The sequence below is a fragment of the Labeo rohita genome, chromosome 17 (genome assembly GCF_022985175.1).
Source record: "Labeo rohita strain BAU-BD-2019 chromosome 17, IGBB_LRoh.1.0, whole genome shotgun sequence".
Lineage (NCBI taxonomy): Eukaryota > Metazoa > Chordata > Actinopteri > Cypriniformes > Cyprinidae > Labeo > Labeo rohita.
This window is the reverse complement of record NC_066885.1, coordinates 15,966,365-15,984,808: the sequence shown is the minus strand read 5'-3', so window position 1 is coordinate 15,984,808 and position 18,444 is coordinate 15,966,365. Positions and strand designations below refer to the sequence as shown.

Genomic DNA, 18,444 nt, shown 5'->3' with positions numbered 1-18,444 from the left:
AAACAAAAAAACACAACTGTGCATCATTCAGGTAACAACACAGTTTTAAGAATCAAGTGTATGTAAACTTTTGAACCGGGTCATTTTTATAAATTCAACTATTGTTTTCTCTTGTGGACTATATGTAAATGTCTTTTATGTGAAATATCTTAATCAGGTCAGTACTAAATAAACAATAACAAAATAATTACAATTTTTAATGATTCTGAAAGAGGGATGTAAACTTTTGACCTCAACTGGCCTACCTTTCTGGGCAGGGTCAGAAAGCTTTTGGATGTAATAAAAAATATCTTAATTTGTGTTCTGAAGTTGAGTCTTGGGGTGAGTAATTAATGACAGAATTTTCATTTTTGGGTAAACTATCCCTTTAAGTCATGCAAATCTTCAATTCATGAAATTCTTTAATCACTAAACAATGTTCATATTTTAAACTGACATTTTGTTATTTAAACTGCATATTCATCCTGTTAAATTTTACAAAACTGACTCAAGTATGCCCTAAAGCCTTTAAGATCAGAATCAGATTAAGAGTATCCTATGAGAATCTTGTAGTCCAAAATGAATATGTGCCAAGCATCAAAAGAGAGTAAAAAATTGGCTTTTTGCAAGAAAGTAAAATGTAATTAATTGCCAGCTGGCTATTACCTTTAATAGGATGTGCAATTCAAGCTGTAAATTGCAAAAATCATTCTTTTTTTTGGCTTTAAGGCAATCAAAGTCAGTTTTAAAGTAAATTCTTTGTAATCTTTTGGCAACTTCTACTTTGAGACAAACACAAGCCCAGACCAGACACAGGTGTGCATGGATATTCACAAGGAAAGGCCACTTACCTGTGGTGGACCTGATAGTGGAGGTGACAGTGGATGATGTCATGGAGGGGACGCAGTCATCGTCCTGTGAAAATCCGGCCTGGATGGCTCGTAGGTAACTGTGGCTGCGTGTCCTGAAGCAGCCCGGCAGGTCCAAAGCATCCATAGCTTGAGACTCCACCTCGCTGAACACGGATTCACACACCGACTCAAACTGGCCGTTAACCTCGGTCTCGCTCACCTGCAGAACCAGAAAAACCCAACAATACATCTCAGCATGATTCTTTTAACCATCCTCCCTTCTTTTTTCCTCTGGCTGCTTTCTTCTATTTCCTTGGCTTTATTTGCTGTTAGGCCTATATTTCTCCCTCAGTCCCAGTGTGCAGTCTAATCTTATCTACACAGGACTGTACGTGAGATAAAAATCGCGATATGGTCACGGCAGAATCTCTACGGATCAAACATCAAGTCTTCCTGCCGAAGTCGGAGGAAATTAAATGCTTTCGTCAAATCCTTCCCATTCCTTAGCAATACCTTCTTAAATCGCTTCGAAAAATCTGAGATGAGCATCTTTGTGATAAAGCGATATCTGTCTAGTCGAGCTGAACTTGTCTGATAGGATTCTTACTAACCATCAGATTCCCATTTAGCAATCTCTAAAATCCGAGATTGCCATTGCGTTTCATTGAAAGGGAATTATCCTCTAATGACCACAGCAAGCCACTGACGACGCTTAGAAAGCGAAAGCGGGAGTGTGTGCAAAATAGGGGTTCGGAGAATGAAAACCATGTTGTAAGACCTCAAGCCAAATCAATAAAACCCCTATTACTTTGCTTTAAGAGAGAGATTTAGATGTTAGAGGCTGATAAATCTGACAATTTAAAAACAGACAAACACAACTACGTTGTAAATAAATGGCAAAACAGGCGTTAAATCCTCTGTGTGTGTTGTGGTTTGCTGCACTGTGATGGGTATAAAAAACCCTGGATTACCTTGAGCTTTGTGAAGCCGGGCAGATGTGACTCTCACCTGGCTGACCTGGCTGACGCAGCTGGCCTGGCTCAAGGTGCTGACCGCTCTCATGTAGCTCTGGTTCCTGGAGCGGAACTTCGGCGAGCTGTAGTTGGGAGACGGTTCCAGCGTGATGCTGGGATGGATTTCCCTAGAGGTATGGAGATGGTAGCTTTGACTATGCAGTGAGAAATGCAATGAGGACAAAGGAAGGAAAGGTAATAAGATGAAGAAAGACATACATATTATATGTCTATCTATCTTTGGAAGCCCTTTTCTACCACTGAATAAAAAAATAAAAGATAATTGCAATTTTTAATTTCACAATTCAGATTTTTTTCTCAGAATTGTGTAATATAAACCTGCAAATCTGACTTTTTTTTATCAGAATTGTGAGTTTTTATCATGCAATTCTGAGAAAAATTATGGATCACTAAACAAAGGATTGTGCAACATTTTTTTTTATCGTGTATTTATTTCCTTTACTGCCCTCCTCTGTTTCTTTCTTTCTCTCCAGATTTATCAATGCAACCTAAAAATGGCATTTCGATTGGCTGTGCTGAAGCATCCAATCGATGCTGGAAAATGAAGCACAATTCAAATTAAAGGCTACTTAAAAAGGCGCTGTGCTTGTGCATTCAATACATCAACACAGGACTCCACAAAAAAGAAAGAGGGAGGAAGGAAGGAAAGTAACAGAGAAAGAAAAAGAATAATGCTATTTTACAAATGTCATTCTTCGAAATAACCTTGAAGTGCTATTAGAATGTGAAAAATATAACAAGGGGAGTGACTAGAAGATTATGAGAAGATTAGAAGATGTCTTTTACTTTCTATTCATGCAACGAAGTCTACATTACCTTTAAAAATTTTCAAGCAGTTAAGTGTGTTAGTTTGCTCATATTCACCTTAAATCTGCAGTGATATTGGTGAGGTATTTGACCATGTCTCGGCTTGACTTGTCCAAACGGTATGAGCTGTAAATAGAGATGAGATACTTTTTAGTAAGAAGTCTTAAAAGATTTTTTTTTTTTACATCTGTAATGATGCTTTAATGATGCTTAATGTCATTTAAAGAATACAAATGTTCTTATAATTTACTGACCCCCCATGTCATCCAAGATGTTTATGTCTTTCTTTCTTCAGTCACAAAGAAATTAAGGCTTTTAAGGGAAAACATGCCAGGATTTTTCTCCATATGGTGGACTTCTATGGTGGCCAAAGGTTTGAAGGTATAAATTGCAGTCCATACCTTTTTCAACCAAGTACACACATGAAGAACTAACTGCACGTGACCTTTCGAATTACATAATGCTTGAAGATCACAGAGCTAGTGCAAGATGAACATTTGTAGTTAAAAAGTACATAAATATAATTTTCTTTAAATAATGACTGATCATTTCACTAGATAAGACCTTTATTCCTTAGCTGGGATCATGTAGAGCCCTCTGAAGCTGGACTGAAACTGCAATTTGGACCTTCAAACCATTGGCCACTATTGAAGTCCATTATATGGAGAAAAATCCTGGAATGTTTCCCTCAAAAAACTTAATTTCTTTGCAGCTGAAGAAAGCAAGATTGGATTATGTGGGGGTGAGTCAATTATCAGGAAATTTTTAATCTGGAAGTGAACTAATCCTTTAAGTCCTACTGGATTTCATTTGAATTAATGTGAAAAGCCACAAACTTGCAAATGTACATTTTTACAGTTGTTCTAATACAAAATGATACAACTTTAAGAACAATATACACACTTATCAAGCATCAAATTAAACTAAAAATAAACAAAATAAAAAAACTGTCTCTAAGCTCTTCTTCTTCTATATAATTAAATTCCTCTATAAAATAAATTAATAATAAACCATGTTACACATAACATATGCAACTGACTCTTGACCCAAAAAGCTGAATATTTCACATCTAATAAAAATCCTACAAAATAATAATTTTACTGATTTACTAATAATTTTATATAAATCTTAAAAAATGGACTCATACATTCAAAAAATATTCTGAATATGATTATGCAATTAAAGGCACAATATGTAATGTTTGCCGCTAGAGAGCGCATATTCAAAACAAACAATGAAACAAAGGCATAGTTTAATGACACCATGATTGAGTGTTGAATCATGGGACTTGTCGTCTTCATCCCACAGCTGATGCAATCCGACGGGACTCAGCAAGAATCATGTTCATGGATGAGCTAATACTAAAGATATATTTGAGTGTGTAGAAAGTTCTGCTATACTGTGCATTCATCACCTGTCTAATATAATGCATAACAAAATAAAGTGCCTTTAGTGTTTCAATGTTTTCTACAAAATAAAACTGGAAATCGAAGGTGTTTGACGTCTTTGGTAGGCGACGCATTGACACGGTCCGTTACACTACTTAAATTCTTATTTCGCTGGATTTAAACATTCTTGGAAACATTTGCAAGTAATGTAAGTGCTCAACTTAACAAAATATATACCACTATTCTAGTGGTTTTTAGATAATCAAAAAAAAAAAGTTACATATTGTGCCTTTAAAGGAGAACTCCAGAACAACAATTTACAAATAATTTACTCACCCCCTTGTCATCCAAGATGTTCATGTCTTTCTGTCTTCAGTCGTAAAGAAATTATGGTTTTTAAGGAAAGCATTTCAGTATTTTTCTCCATATAATGGACTTCAATGGTGCCCCTGATTCTGAACTTCCAAAATGCAGTTTAAATGCAGCTTCAAAGGGTTTTAAACGATCCCAGCCGAAGAAGGGTCTTATCCAGCAAAAAGATTGGTCATTTTTTTCGAAAAATTACAATTTGTATACTTTTTAAGCACAAAAGCTTGTGTAACACTAGCTCTGGGATGCGCATCCACGAAGCTACATACTACAGAATCACGTTAAGGTCGCGTGTGACATAGGCTGAACTACAGACCCAGTGTTTACAAGCGAACGTGCAAAGACTAATGAAGTGCAGTAAGTAATGAAGTAAGTCAAATGCTGTTTACAAACAAAAAGGTACAACGATGTCAGACGATTCTGAAGTTGTAGGAGAAAATGAGATGGAGTTTTTCGCCTTACCCTACCCTTTTTGAGCCGGAGAACACAGACGATGAACTTAGACAGAAAAAGGAGACTGCTGCAGCGACACAGGTCTCTTAAGCCTTGGGCAGACCACGTTCAAACAAGACATGGTGATGCATGTGTGGAAAATCCCAACCGTTGCCAGTGAAGCAGGAATCTCAATGCTGTTAGGAATGGACCATATCTATTCCACTGTCTGAAAGAATCAGCAAGTCAGGTGGTGAATCGCGCATGACATTTCGTCATGATTCTGTAGAACATAGCGTCGTGGACGCACATCCCAGAGCTAGTGCTACACAAGCTTTTGTGCTTAAAAAGTATACAAATTTTAATTTTTAGAAAAAAATGACAGATCATTTTGCTAGATCCTTCTTCCTCGGCTGGGATCGTTTAGAGCCCTGCATTTAAACTTCATTGTGGAAGTTAAAAATCGGTGGCACCATTGAAGTCCATTATATTGAGAAAAATACTGAAATGCTTTCCTTAAAAACCAAAATTTTTTTACAACTGAAGACATATAGACATGAACATCTTGGATGACAAGCGGGTGAGTACATTATTTGTAAATTGTCGTTCTGGAAGTGGAGTTCCCCTTTAATAACATCTTTATACAGGTGCAGCTATGTTGGAGACAATCTTATATAAATGGTAAAAGTTAGATTTAAAAGTTAGTAAAATAGTTTCCAACTCTGGTCATGTCTGTTGGAGTTTGGGATTAGTTGGTTAATCTTTCCCGCAGAATTCACACTGCAGCTAGTCCCCTCTAGGAATATAATCACACTTTCTCCCACTCTCTCTCAACACCAGTCTCCTGAGATCTGCAGAAATGTGCACACAAACACATTCCTGAACGCTTAGTGTAGATTGTGGTGACATTTCTGCTGTGAGATTCTGCTGGGCAAGTAAGAAACAGACCACCCAAGCACAGCTCAAACAATAACCATTCAACTATTGTTTCTATAGTTGCAGAAGAGCCAACAGAAAAAAAAACAAGGCTCATTCTAAGCTGAGATTTTAGGAAGAAAACATGATGTGTTTTCGGATGAAGTTACAGAGTGTGACGAGACTCTTCAGGAAGCAGGGACAGATCTGACGCTGCTGTTGGTGATTCTTGAGCTCTGAGCTCGAAAAATCAATACAGTCAATGTGTCTCCCTCGGTTTGCACGGTGTGCGTCCTTCTCTGCTGCTGCGGGGAAGATTTCTGAGGTTCTGCCTCATGCTGTAACTACAACAAATTCTGAACCTCCACAGCTAAACTGCAGAGGGCAGATGTTCAGCATGCGTAAGCTCATCACTGCAGGGAGCTTCATTAGAGCTGTATCATGTATTAAGTTATTTTGAATCTTTTTAAAACAGTGAAGGAAAACATGGGGCTTTTGGTGCATTAATTTGCCAACACAAAGGGGGCAATTAAATGAACTTTTCTCAACATTCCCAGTAGGTTGTTAAAAATCTAAGCACATTACAAATATACTAAGAGATTGCAAAAGACTCTAAAGCAGTTATAAGTGGGTTGCTCTCATGTCCTAGTGCCATTCAAATGTGTGGGTGGTCCAAACTATTGCACTCTGCAGTGCTGTACTGAACTGATGATCTTTAATAACACTGATTGGCGATGAGCCCCTCCGAAGGTCAGTGTATTTCATCGTTCTGTGGAGATGCTGCTTGCTGTGTGTCGTCAGCACCCTCTTGCAGTCTTCCTATATTCTCTGAGGAATTCCATCAGCGGGCTTTGGCCAAGCAGAGATAAATGAGGCTGTCTTGAGTGATCAGCTTGCGTGCACTCTAAAAGCTTACCATGCTTTGATATGTTGTCACTGCGTCATGACGCCCCCTGCCCTGCCAAGTCCGCACTGTTCCATCAGAACATACTGCTATTCTTTGCTTAGTGGAAAATGTAACATTGCTGTGTTCCAAAAGTGAACCTACAATTTGCATGAGGCAGAATTTTAGAACGGCAAAGGTTTTTCTAAAAGGATGCCAAAGGCAAAGATATTGGTACATTTTATTAAAATAGAATAAAAACAAATTAAAAGCAATTCTTTTATTTATTTAACATTTGTTTATCAAAACACTGAAAACCATTGTGCTGCTTAATATTTTTGTGCAAACCATAATACATTTTTGTAGGCTTCTTTGATGAATATAGAGAACAAAATAACAGAATTTATTAGATTTTTTATTGTAAGAATCTAAAAGTGTAATTTCTGGTTATTTAAAGTTGAACAGAGCTGAATAAAAGAATCAATTTCTTTTCAAAAAAATTATAGAGGCAGCACACAAGGTTTTGGTATATAGCCAATGCGTCTTCAGCATACCTGTAATCTACAATCAGTAAGGGCAAGCATAAATGTTTAAGCATTCATCACACAAGATGGAAGAGCCACAAGAGCATATTTAGGCAGATTACTGGCCTACAACATCATCCTGCACATGTTGTTTGGAGATGATCAGATGGCCTGTTTGAATCTAAAGCTTGTCTTCTCAAGTCTGATTTTCATAACAGAAGGCAATGGTGGGTGACCCAATTTCTGTAGATTCAATAGCTCGGTTTGGATCAACAAAAAGTGCCAGAACATGGACCTAACATTTGGTTTGGATTGTGTGCAGAACCACCGTGGACCACATTGAGCATGACGTGATAGCTCTGAAATAAAATGAACTGATCTTTATATTTGAAACCCTAATATGACGTTTGGAAGTGTAAAATAACATAACAGAATCAATTAAATTAAAGTAATATAAATTGAAACGCTTTTTAAAAGGTTATTGTTTCATTTACTGTAATTTACTGTAAATTTAGTCATTTACTGTCTTCTATAATCAGAATGCAGCTTGCATGGTGCCGGGTACTGAAACAAGAATTATGTGACAGGCAACTGAGCCAATTTATTTTGTCTTTCAAAAGTAGTTCCTACTGCTCTCAAAGGTCATTGGCTTTCCTCTGCGCATGACAAAACTGTACAGATAAACATATATTCTTCTTGGAATACACTTCAGTGTGTTTCTGTCATGAACTCGAGACCAATTTTAGCAACACTTTTTGTAATGTTAGATCTCTAACCCCTAAAGGCATTCACTGATATGTTGCTTTTTTTCTTAAAGTAACAGCACAAACAAACAAACAAACAAAAAAATAGCTGTACTTCTAGGTCTACTTTTCTTAAAGGAATAGTTTGTTTAAAATTTTAATTTTTTAGGCTAATTTTACCCTCAAGCCATCCAAGATGTAGATGAATTTGTTTCTGCTTTTGAGGAGATTTGAATAAATTTAGTATTACATCACTTGCTCATCAGTGGATTCTCTGTAGTGAATGGATGCTATCAGAACGAGAGTTCAAACAGCTGATAAATGCCACAAATAATCCACAAACAAACCTAATGACTCCAGTTAATCAATCTTGTCTTTTAAAGCAAAGAAAAAACAATCAATCAAGACATTTTAACTTTAAATGTTTGCTTCTGGCCAAATTACCCGTCCATAATCCATAATTCTGCTTCCTCCAGTAAAGAAGTCCCATGTTGTCCTTACATCAAAATCCACTGACATATTTGTAAAGAACTGTTTTGGATTATTTTCACTTGCACAGTAAATAGTGCTTAATCCGTGCATATTTTTCTTCTGATTAAGACAAAACAACTTTTTGAAGAAATCATCGATTTGATCAATTTGTTGCTTCATAAGACATTAATTGATGGTTTACTTGTGGATTATTGTGGTTTTTATCAGCTGCTTGGACTCTGACGGCACTCACTCACTGCAGGGGATCCATCAGTGAGCAATGCTAAACCTGTTCTGATAAAAAAAACAAACTTTTCTACATTCTTGGATGGCCTGAGGATGAGTACATTTTCAGCAAATTTTCATTTTTGGGAAAACTATTCCTTTATGAAGCTATGAACAACGTTGGCCAGTTACTTTTAAAAGTAATGCATTACTACGTTGCGTTACTTGCTAAAAAAGTAACTATTTTTGTCACTTAGCTACTTTTTATGGAATATAATGCGTTACTTTACTTTTGCGTTACTTCTCATCTGGGCTAGGCTTGCTTGTTTTGTTTTTTAAAATATAAAAAGTGAAATGAAAAAGCCTCAGGTTGAAGGAAATGTAAAAAAAGAAAAAAGAAAAAAGAAAGAAAGAAACATAAATGTTATGTTTATCTAAAGTCATTTTTGTTTATTAGTATGGTTGAACTGAATCACCGAAGGTCAGCAGCAGACACTGATTAATAAAATGGGATGTGTCATATTCTGAGTTTGCATTTCACAGTTTTTATTTATTTTGAGGAATACTAAATCTGCGTTTGTGAAAGTGAGATGAGTAAATGCATGTTCACATTTAGTCTAGAGCTTTAGTAATCATCAGGTTTACACGGGCACACGCCTCTGTTGATTTCTCTCAACATGGCAACAGGAGAGCTGTCAGTCAATAAATAAGAAAACTTACTTATTTGCAAAAGTAACTCAGTTATTTCTTGTAAATTAAAGTAACTAGTAAAGTAATGTGTTATTTTACTAGTTAGTTGAAAAAAATAATCTGATTACATAACTCGCGTTACTCGTAATACCTTACCCCCAACACTGGCTATGAACTTCTCAAAATCAGCCAGGGCTAATTGTAACCTGTATGCGATGCCAACCTTTACTGTAGGTAGACAAAATGGGACACATCTTCCTGTGGAATCCCTGCCGCCTTACAATCTTAATACTGTATAAATATACTTTTTCATAATAAGCAGTAAATGCACTGTTCCATGCACCTACTCAAGGGAAGAGCTCATTTGATGTGCTACACTCTCTTTCATTAGATGTACTTTGAGAGAGGCAGTCTTGCCAAATTTATAACATCATGTTTCAGAGCTTTGCATAATGGTGTACAGCCCCTGTAATACAGAGCAGAAAATAATCCTCACGTCTGGGAGAGAACAAAGGCACCAGGTGGTATTGTGCGAGAGAGCGGGTGCGGTGTAACAGGAATATCCGAAAATTCAGTGCTGGCTGAAGATGGAACAATATCTGGAATGTTTACAAAGACTGGGAGAAATTATATAAAAGTCTCACTTCTTAGTGGGCTTGGAATCTATAAATGTGAAACAAAATGAACGCAACTTCTTTGTTGCAGTTTTTGCTGAAGGTTTAGCTGTTTTATGTGGCATATGTAATATTCGGGATCCAATATTCAGTGCGTGACATGACCAGCAGACTGTAGAAGGCTCTTGCCTTAGTCATAGATGCCTGACTCACAGTCACTTTCTATAACAGACAGCATTGCTTTTTGATATGAAGACGCAGATGCAGTAAGTTCAGTTGCAGCAGGTGTCAGTGTGTATTGAATCACATTCAGCAGCTTGTCTCTAAGATTATATATGTGTTTGTCATCTTAATTGCTTAAATTTTTCACTCAAATTTACCGATGCTGTTAAACTGTGGTTTCAAACGGTAAACCCGGGCGTCATGCTTTTATAGCGAGAGAGTCTATAATGTACAATCTGTGATATGACTGCAGATGTTTCGTGATAGCTCATAACGAGATCAAAAATGCATTTGCATATTCAAGAAAAAGGATCCCACATGTCGGAGAATGAGGGCCTCTGTGATTGTGGATAAATAAGCGGTTAATGATTGCATGGCTGTTTTCTGCTTTATGACTTGGTGCATTAATCACCCTAACCTCTGATTAGATGGGGCTTCTAATGAGATTCACTGGCTGATCAAAAATCCTACCTCTGGTCTGAAAGTTGTCTCTGCAGCACGGATTTGACGAGAGCGTCGGGTCGCACGCTTTTCTGCGGGGAGTTTTTAGGGCTGCCGTCGGAGTCTCCGCTGTCCTGATCACCCATGGCTTTAACGTAACTGCTGCTCCGCATCCTTCTGCATGGGATCTCCTCATCTCTCCCTCCCCATTCATCCTGAGGGACCTGTATGTGCATAAATACTGTTTTCATATAATGGATACATAACTGTAAGATAACAAAGCATAGACACACCTTCCCCACATGCATATATACTGTCACAAAATATGTTGGAAGGATAAGACAGATAGAATTGTTAGCAAAGCTGAGAATCAAATTTAATGCATGACAGCTTTTCTTGACTGGGGAATATATATATATTACATTTGGCATTTCAGAGAAAAACTGTTCACTAACATTTTTTTTGTAGCATCTTATTGAAAACATATTTAATTTTAATAATTGCTTGCCAAACACAAGCTACTTTCTTTTTTACTTTTAATGAAAAACCAGATGTCTTTCTGGTATTTTTTGTCGACTCTGTTACGGACAAATTAGGCAATGTGTACAAATCTTAACAGGAAAAATCCTTCTTGTTTCATTAGACAAACGGTCCTTACATTTCAACAATATTTCACTTATGCATACCTCAAAAATTAAATAATTTACCCATGTCTTCACATACCTGTCCACTTGGAGCAAATGTTTTTCATCTAAAAATCTATTATTTACAATATTCAGTAAAAAAAAAAAAAAAAAAATCAGTAATGTTTATGAGATTTTAAACAACAATTGTATTTTTTTTTTTTTGTGAAAATAGTTCATAAACAGAGCTGACATTTTAAGTAACAGAACTGTAAAGTAACAGAATTGACAGAACTGTTACCTCACTGTCAGCATTGTTACTCTACCCTGGTAACAGAGTTTGACAGTAACAGAATCAACAATTTTATTTATTAATTAACTCTATATTATTATATAACTATATTATTATTTATTAACTCCACTTGCTAGCATAAATGCTAAGAGCACATATTACTAATGAAATCATGATTAAAAGACCTTTAAATAACACAAGTTTGATCAATGAAAAATTATGTTTACCTTTTGATATTGTGGTAACAGTTTTGACACTTTATAAAATAACTCTTGGTGTAAGAACTTTTTAGACTAAAATATCTTCTGAGAGAGAGCACCTAGACTTTTCAGTGCTTCAGACCTTATCAGTGAGGGAAAATGACATCATTTCCTGTATCTTACATAGCTGTGGGTAATAATTTCACTAATTTAAAGGCAAAGTATGGTACGGTAACAGAGTTGACGCAAGATTTATGGACACATTTTTATAAGAAAAATGTTGTAGAATTAGGTAAATGACTCTTTAGGGCTTCTATAAATAAAATGAATGAAATGTCACCAAAACAAATGTATAATAAAATATTTTGATTACAAAATGATACATGATGGAAAAAATGCTAATTCGAACTAATTCGGACAACAAGAAATCATGCTTTTCAGCTATTTAAGACACTTTTTGCAGAAATTATTTGTTATGGAATGTAACATATTGCAATTCATAACAAGTAACACATTATTAAAATAATTAAAAATGTATCCATTTGAAAAACTAATGCTTACATTTCCTTAGTTATTCAAAAAGCAGCTACAGAAAACGAGCAAAGCAATATCATTAACATCATCAAATAACCTCATCACTGACTAGCCTAGCCTTCTTTTTTTCCTCGATTTTAATCAATTTTCATTTTTACACAACGATATCCATTCTTAAATCTCAAAATAATTCAGTTAATGAACACTGTAGCGCACCTCCCATCCAATAAATCACAATAAGCGTTGTGCTTTGTTACTTTTGTACTTCGTTAGTTTTGATACAAAACAAGGTCTCTGATTTCAATTCCGTGCATTTTTTTCAAACAATAAATGCGGTTTTGGCGCTGTTTAATGTTGAGTGACAGATCGCTGTAGCGCCTCAGTTCAAAAGAAGCAGCGAGAAACGGACGTGAACAACTTTAACAACAGTTTTAGCATGAAATAAATATGAATAAACATCCGAAGGCAAGTTAAAAGAAAGGGTACAACCTACTGAAATCCGTATCTTGTCTCATGTAATCGCTCAATCAGTGTTTTAACCACGCACACCCTGGTTTAAGCTGGTCCTTTGCTGGTTTATGCTGGTCCTTTGCTGGTTCATGCTGGTCCTTGACCAGCAACATGACCAGCTAAAACCAGCAAAGGACCAGCTTAAACCAGCTAAGGACCAGCATAAACCAGCATAAACCAGCAAAGGACCAGCTTAAACCAGCATCAAAACCTACCTAACCAGCATCCCAGCATCCAAACATACCTACCAGCATATGCTGGTTTTTTCACCAGGGCAGACGTCAATATAACAGCTTGTAAACAATGTCACGTAACTTCACATTTACCCAACCCATTTACCTCAGAAAAACATATTCGGTAGCAATAAACTCTTTAATCAGCTAGAAAGATTAACTCTAGAGACATAATCATTATAATTTTACTGCTCATCTGTTCTTGTTTATGTTTGAATAAATCTGTCAAGTTCTTATGACAGCCACCATTTAAAAAACAAGTAGAAATATAATTATGTAATTGTAACTTTATTATTAGGAAAACTTCATTGAGTGTAATTTAAGCATTTGTATACAAATCAGTTAACCTTCAGTATTATACTAATGTAGTACCAACTGACTCCTATGTATATTTTACAGCATTGTTGAGAGATTTTTTTTTCCCTTGAGAAAATTAGGCATGTACTGTACCTGATATATTAAAAAAAATCAATGTTGAATCAGAAATCAAATAGAATCACAAGCTTGTGAATCAAAATCGAATTGTGATATTTGTGTCAAAACCCAGCCCTAGTTTTCATGACTATATAGTTGTAATATATATATATATATATATATATATATATAGTTGTATATATAGTTTTAAGGCATAAAAGCACAAAAATCCCTTTTTTTTTTTTTTTGCTATGATAACTATAAGTTAGACAATAATTAAAAGTGTTGTAATTAACTATTATAATTTACCCAGAAGTAAACAATCTCATTCCATCTTCTTAACCTTTTATTATATCAATAACTTCAAAATAAAAAAGCTAGTATGAGGTGACTATCAGCATCTTCTGAAGGTCAAGTAAAAAAAAGTTTCAGAGTTTTAGGCCCAAATTTGTACCTATTTCATGGAAAGTGCTAGAAGAGTAGGTTTAGGATCTGACTGAGTGCAAAAAAGAAAGCTTTTCTTGAAGTGAAAAGGGAGTAGCTTAAAAAACATCCTTAGTAGGTATGTCTGTTTACCAAGCAGTCAGCAAGACCAAGAAAGTAAGACCAGAGTATGCAGTAAATGGCCGGATGCTCATTAAAACAGACTCCTCAACACAATTCATTGCCAGCACCGCTGACACAGTGACATTGTCACGACTGTTATCCATCACCTATACCGGCTGACATTTACTTCTTGGCACTTTCCCCAAGAACATCTTCACAGAAACCACTTATCACAGACTATCTTTACTTGTGGTCGGTGACTAAGTAATATTACTGCTGTTGTCATGATCTTGTATGCTTAATGACTCTCTTCTTGTGAATGAGCAACGTTTCACTCCGATCTGATACCTGACTGACGGATCACATGACAGAAACAAGGCACTGACATATTTATGACGCGTTCTCTATTCACACTAGCAGGGACCAATTTTGTCACCTAGCAACCGTCCTCATCCTCATAACCTTCAGAACACTACTTTACATCAGTACTCTGAAAACATCCTCTCAGAGCAACACATCCCCACAGTTTTATAGGCCAAGAGATGAATTCATTATAACATAGTGACAAAAGAACAGAACTGTGACTTTCTTTTTTCTGTGCAACACAAAAGGAGGATTGCGAAGAACTGTACTGGTTGTTCTTTTCCACACAATTACAATGAAGAGGGACTAATGCTTTCAAGATTTCAAAATGAAGCCAAAATTGTCATAAAAGTAATCTATTTGACACTCCATGCATTGTGAAGTCATACAATACCAGCTTTGTGTAAAAAACAACCATACATTTAAGTCGTTATTCACGGAAGATCTTCTTGGAACATTCATGATAGTTCAAACAATTCATTCTTTTTTATAAACTGTTTAATATACACTACCAGCAAAACATTTTTTCAAAGTAACGCAACTGTTAGGCCATGCAACACATTTCATTAAGGATCTAAATCAATTGAACCACAGTACATGATATTTAATATCAAACAGCTTGATCAACTCTGTGTCCTTTTACCAAAACCTTTTTTTTAATCAGAAAGCCTCTCGTCCAGGTGACAAGGGGCACATTTCAGCAGCCTCATGGGTCTTTAGCATTCTGCAAGAAGAATGATTCTGATCCAGGAGTCAATGAAAATGAGTAAATGTCACGGACACCCTTGTACACACACGCATATGCGCGCGCACACACACATAATCCATAGAAGTCTTTAGGTTAATTAAGTCTTGAAGGAGTTTGATATTTTTAGACATTTAATTAACCAAAAACGCCAGAGGACAGACACAATCTGTGGTGTAAAACTCCTGATAAATCACTGAGATTCAAGTCCCTCTTCCCCAATACAATGGCCCGTATGACTGTATCAGTGTTAATTTTGAGGACTACCAGACATTGAAAATATATCCTATTGACTTACTGTCCTCTTTCAAAAAGTGCGTCTCTGTCATTAGGTTGGATAAGGGGTGTTTACATGTCTAATCTCAGTATGGCAGCCGTAATGGAAAGATAGACTACCAAAACGTGAATTTGCAATCTGAATGGCCTCAGCACCTGAAGGGCTAGGGACAGAGTCACCAGATGTCCAGTTTTCCCCGGTAGTCACAATTCGCTGTTGATTAACTTAAAGTTAGTGAAGGCGGGATAGGCGGAATCGTGCTGATAGACAAACACCAGAACTGCGCTCTCTCGCGCAGGCTCCTCTTCTTCTGTTCTCAGACAGTGCATGATCAGTTTTCAGTGCTCAGATGCACACACAGTAGTCCAAATGTCTATTATGTTGAGTATCTCACGTAAATTATGTAAGTTATGGCTTAAGTGAACGTAAACAGGTGGGTAAAAACTGAATGTGTCAATATTACATGATCTGATCTCATGATGAAAATGTATAATACGTACCAAGAAGTACATATCACTGCAGTGTCCAACAGAAATGAACACTAGAGGTGGTAAAATAGTGACCACTTGTAATCGCTTTTGCGTAGTTATGATTACAGCTCTATATGTTTTGCTTGCTCGGTATCTCAGTCTGCACGGAATTGGACTTAGTATGCAAAATTAATGAGTACGAATCCAGTAAAAACAGCATGACTCGCGATGAAAGAGCTGAAAGATGAGAGACCGAAAAACAAGCTAAAATGACATGCTTCCGATTGCGTTTTTACATCACATGCGCTTTTGTTCATACTACCAGGTAGGATTAGGTGTAGTGCAGATGGTACGTTATTTTAAAACGTCACAGAGCATTAGAGAATTACAGCGCCACTCAACGGACATTTCAAGTTAAAACCAACGTCACATAAAACCATATGTATGTTCATCTGTTCCAGGAAAAAAAATCCAAACACTTGTTTAGCAGCACTCAGTGGACATTTCACATCGAATATGTCACAAAACGTACATCACGGTACGTATTTAGCAAGTTGGCTAAATAATAAATAAATAATAAACAGTTTTTAAAATTGCGAATTAATAAATGTTCACCTTTTGATTATGACTGATACGTTTACACATAAACGTTTTATTAAATAAAACTACCCAGAAGGTTGGGTTAAACATTTAACCCAACTGCTAGGTCAAAATAACCCAACTGCAGCATTTTTAAGACAGTACTTTGATTCTTTCTTTTTTTTTTTTTTACTTGTATCAGAATGTTTATTTGTTTATTTGTGAAGGACCATGTTACACTGAAGCCTGGATTAACGGCTTCTAAAAAATCAGATTTGCCATCAAAGGATTGAATTGCATTTTAAAATAATTTTTAAATAAAAACACAGTTATTTCACAATATTACTGTTTTTATTGCATTTTTGATCAAATAAATGCAGCCTTAGTGAGCATAAGAAATTTTTAAAAACATTTAAAATCTTACCGACCTCTAACACATAATCAAAGCATGACATAAGATTTCCCCTTAAAAGATTGTTTAAAAAAACAAACAAAAAAACACCAGATATTACAGTGACGAAAATGAGACGCACTGAATGTTAATGATGCATGTCTTGTCATGTCATGTCACTGATTTGTATTTATTTTTCGCTCTAATTCAGTTTAAGCTATTTAAACAAATGCAATATTAAAGCTCATTTACGTGTTTGTTTTTGAACAAGTGTCTGTGATTATCTCCTCTTAAAGACCAAACACGTTCAAGCTCATTTAGGGGACACACAGCGACACAAATAGCATCTGCTGTCACCAACATTCCCTTACCCATCTTCACACACTTACACACACATCCAGCTGTGTCTGACCTCTTTAGTTGTCTGTCTCTCACAGTTTATTGAGTTGTTGTCAAGACAGAGTCTCTTTGTGTGTGTGAGAAAGAGTGTGTGCAAGAGTTGCTGTTTGGCTCCTGCTGGCTTGTAAACAGTCTTATTAATTGGTTATTAGATTCACCTTCACTGACCTATCAGAAAATCTATTAAAATGCAATCCTCTCTTCTTGTAGCCTTTAGATGCAGGTGAAGAATACAGAGAGAAAGAGCAAGGAGGAATCATAATGAGAAGGGTAAAGTCTGTGTGAAAGAGTTTGGCAGTTAGACACTGCAAGGCTCAGCTGGAGAGGTCTGTTCGTTTAAAACTCTTCCCATGAATCTTTATCATTCAGGGGGTGAATATTTCTGATGTTCTCAGTGCGGTGGACTAAACCCAGTGATGTTTGCCAACCTCTACTGAAATGTCAAAGACATAATGTTTGAATACTTCATTCCTGACTTTCAGTGCTACTTTTAAAGACATTCAAAAAGTTCAACTTTATGTAAATTCGATGTGATGTGGCGACTACCAATGGGACTGAAGACACTGGAGTACACGTCATCTGTCTCCTCCTGTAGATGAGTTTTGGAAATAAAGAGGAGACGTTATGAGCAATTTCACTGCTTTACGTTATTGTGTCTCTGCCCTCACAAATTATTATGTATGTGCTTCATTAAATACAGAGCTGTTTTACTCAAGATGCCTTCAAAGGGCTACCAAAGATGAGCATAACCGATGTCCACAAGCAGACTCTAAACATTTATTTTTCTTCTTCTCACTAACATTCAGATGTTAGTATGTCAACAATAAAAATAACTAGGTTAATAAATCGTTAATAGGTTAATATTTTCTCCCTCATCTTCAAAAATCATTTCAAAATCATCCTACATCGCTGCAGAAGTTCCGACCTAGTCTTTGCAAAGTGAACATGCAAAACAGATGAAACACCCTTAACAAAAAAGGTAAAACAGTGATATAGGATGATTTTAAAGTTGAGGGAGAAAATGCAATCAGAGTTTTTCGACATACCCTAACTGTCTTGAGCCAGAATACACAGAGTTCAGGGAGAGCAAAACAAGATGAGCATTTGACATTAAAAAGTATTTAAATTATATTATTTTTATGAAAATAACCAATCGTTTCGTTAGATAAGAGCCTTCTTCCTCGGACTGAGATTGTTTACAACCGATTTGCTTTTGAAACTGCTTTTTGGAGGTTCAAACTCATACATTATCTGTAAATTGTTGTTCTGGAAGTGGACTT

General features: G+C 36.2%; 1 protein-coding gene across 8 annotated transcripts in view; it reads right to left on the bottom strand.

Annotated features, from left to right (window-relative positions):
• Nucleotides 1-18,444, bottom strand: part of dlgap2a (discs, large (Drosophila) homolog-associated protein 2a) — a 166,235-nt gene that overhangs the window by 27,289 nt on the left and 120,502 nt on the right. For 7 of the 8 annotated variants that reach the window (XM_051132807.1, XM_051132799.1, XM_051132801.1 and 4 more), the window contains 4 exons: nt 10,619-10,812; nt 2,729-2,797; nt 1,839-1,998; nt 831-1,050 (listed from right to left, as the gene is read on the bottom strand). In XM_051132807.1, coding sequence (XP_050988764.1) covers nt 831-1,050; nt 1,839-1,998; nt 2,729-2,797; nt 10,619-10,812 — 643 coding nt within the window. The remainder of the gene's footprint in view (nt 1-830; nt 1,051-1,838; nt 1,999-2,728; nt 2,798-10,618; nt 10,813-18,444) is intronic. The other variant, XM_051132800.1, reaches the window with a different exon arrangement.